Below are 1,259 nucleotides of genomic sequence, written 5' to 3'. Positions count from 1 at the left end.
TGTGTGTGTGTGTGTGTGTGTGTGTGTGTGTGTGTGTGTGTGTGTGTATATACATATATACATACATATATATATACATACATAAAAATAATATTAGGCTACTAAGATCTAATTGTAAGCTCGGACTGTAAATAACATTTTATTCTAGTTTTATTGTATCATAACGGTCTTAATTTTCTATTCAATTAATTTAACAGGCCAAATGACATTCTAATTTATAGAAGAAAAATTTATTCCTATTTTAATATGTATTTTATAATAAAATATTTTAATATGTATTTTATAAAAATAGTAAAATCACATTTTGTATGTATAAAATAAATAATTACAAGTACAATTAAATGGAAATATCGTTTAATATAATTGCTCACCTGCCAAAAAAGGCAACTTTCATATGATCTCTTTTAAGAACATCTTTTATCGCTCGTATTTTGTCTATATAAGCTTTGACCTTTACTGCTTCTTCCACTGTTACAATATCCCGATCATTTTGTAATGCTGTTATAAAGTTAGATAATTAATTAACAATATAATTAAATAAATTAATATATTACGATTATATACACGTATTATATACACGTTTGCTTTATTTGTTTACTTACATGTCATAAAATCCACTGTTTCCTCCACATATTTTTCTATATCCACAAATATATCATTTATCCTTTTCTTTGCCTTAACAAATATCTGTAGAGGAGAATTATCATTTCTAACATCTGTTCGAAGCTGGCTGTCCCCTCCAATCATGGACGATTGTACCATTGCACGATTGATATAGGCAGCCATATTTATATTTCTATTATGAATGATATATATTTGGCAAAAATAATAAAAAAGTACGGTGCAAGTGTTGTGGATAGACAGTACGTTGGTACACAGTGCACAGCATGCGGGATCAACTGAAATCATAAAAAGCAGGAATTAAATATTTTCTAATGTTCAACTTTTATATCACTATTTGATAAATGTACTGATAACATCAAAAGAAGTGTAACAATGAGGATCATATCATTTACTTCATATCAAACAATTATAGGATATATCTCTATGTACATGTACACACATAAGTTTATATTATGTATATATATATATATATATATATATATATATATATATATATATATATCAGAGATGGTTAAATAATTGTTTATAATGATTCAATATTTAGTGTAAATACACAGAAAGATAGTAATGTACATATAAAATCCATATCTAAAATCCCTTTCTAAATTTATTAGAAAACACATATAATCAAATAT

At 25.5% G+C, this 1,259-nt stretch overlaps 1 protein-coding gene across 1 annotated transcript in view; it reads right to left on the bottom strand.

Moving 5' to 3' along the window:
* The window catches only part of LOC112454407 (transmembrane GTPase Marf-like), an 8,100-nt gene extending 7,196 nt beyond the window's left edge, over positions 1-904 (bottom strand). Inside the window, 3 exon segments of the mRNA XM_025015785.1 lie at positions 372-498; positions 603-847; positions 849-904. Coding sequence (XP_024871553.1) covers positions 372-498; positions 603-847; positions 849-889 — 413 coding nt within the window. The 5' untranslated portion in view covers positions 890-904.
* Positions 905-1,259: the final 355 nt, after the last annotated feature.

Source organism: Temnothorax curvispinosus, unplaced genomic scaffold (assembly GCF_003070985.1).
Source record: "Temnothorax curvispinosus isolate PA1 unplaced genomic scaffold, ASM307098v1 QBEX01005044.1, whole genome shotgun sequence".
NCBI classification, from domain to species: Eukaryota; Metazoa; Arthropoda; class Insecta; order Hymenoptera; family Formicidae; genus Temnothorax; species Temnothorax curvispinosus.
The sequence above is the reverse complement of the archived record's forward strand: the minus strand, read 5'-3'. Positions and strand labels throughout refer to the sequence as shown.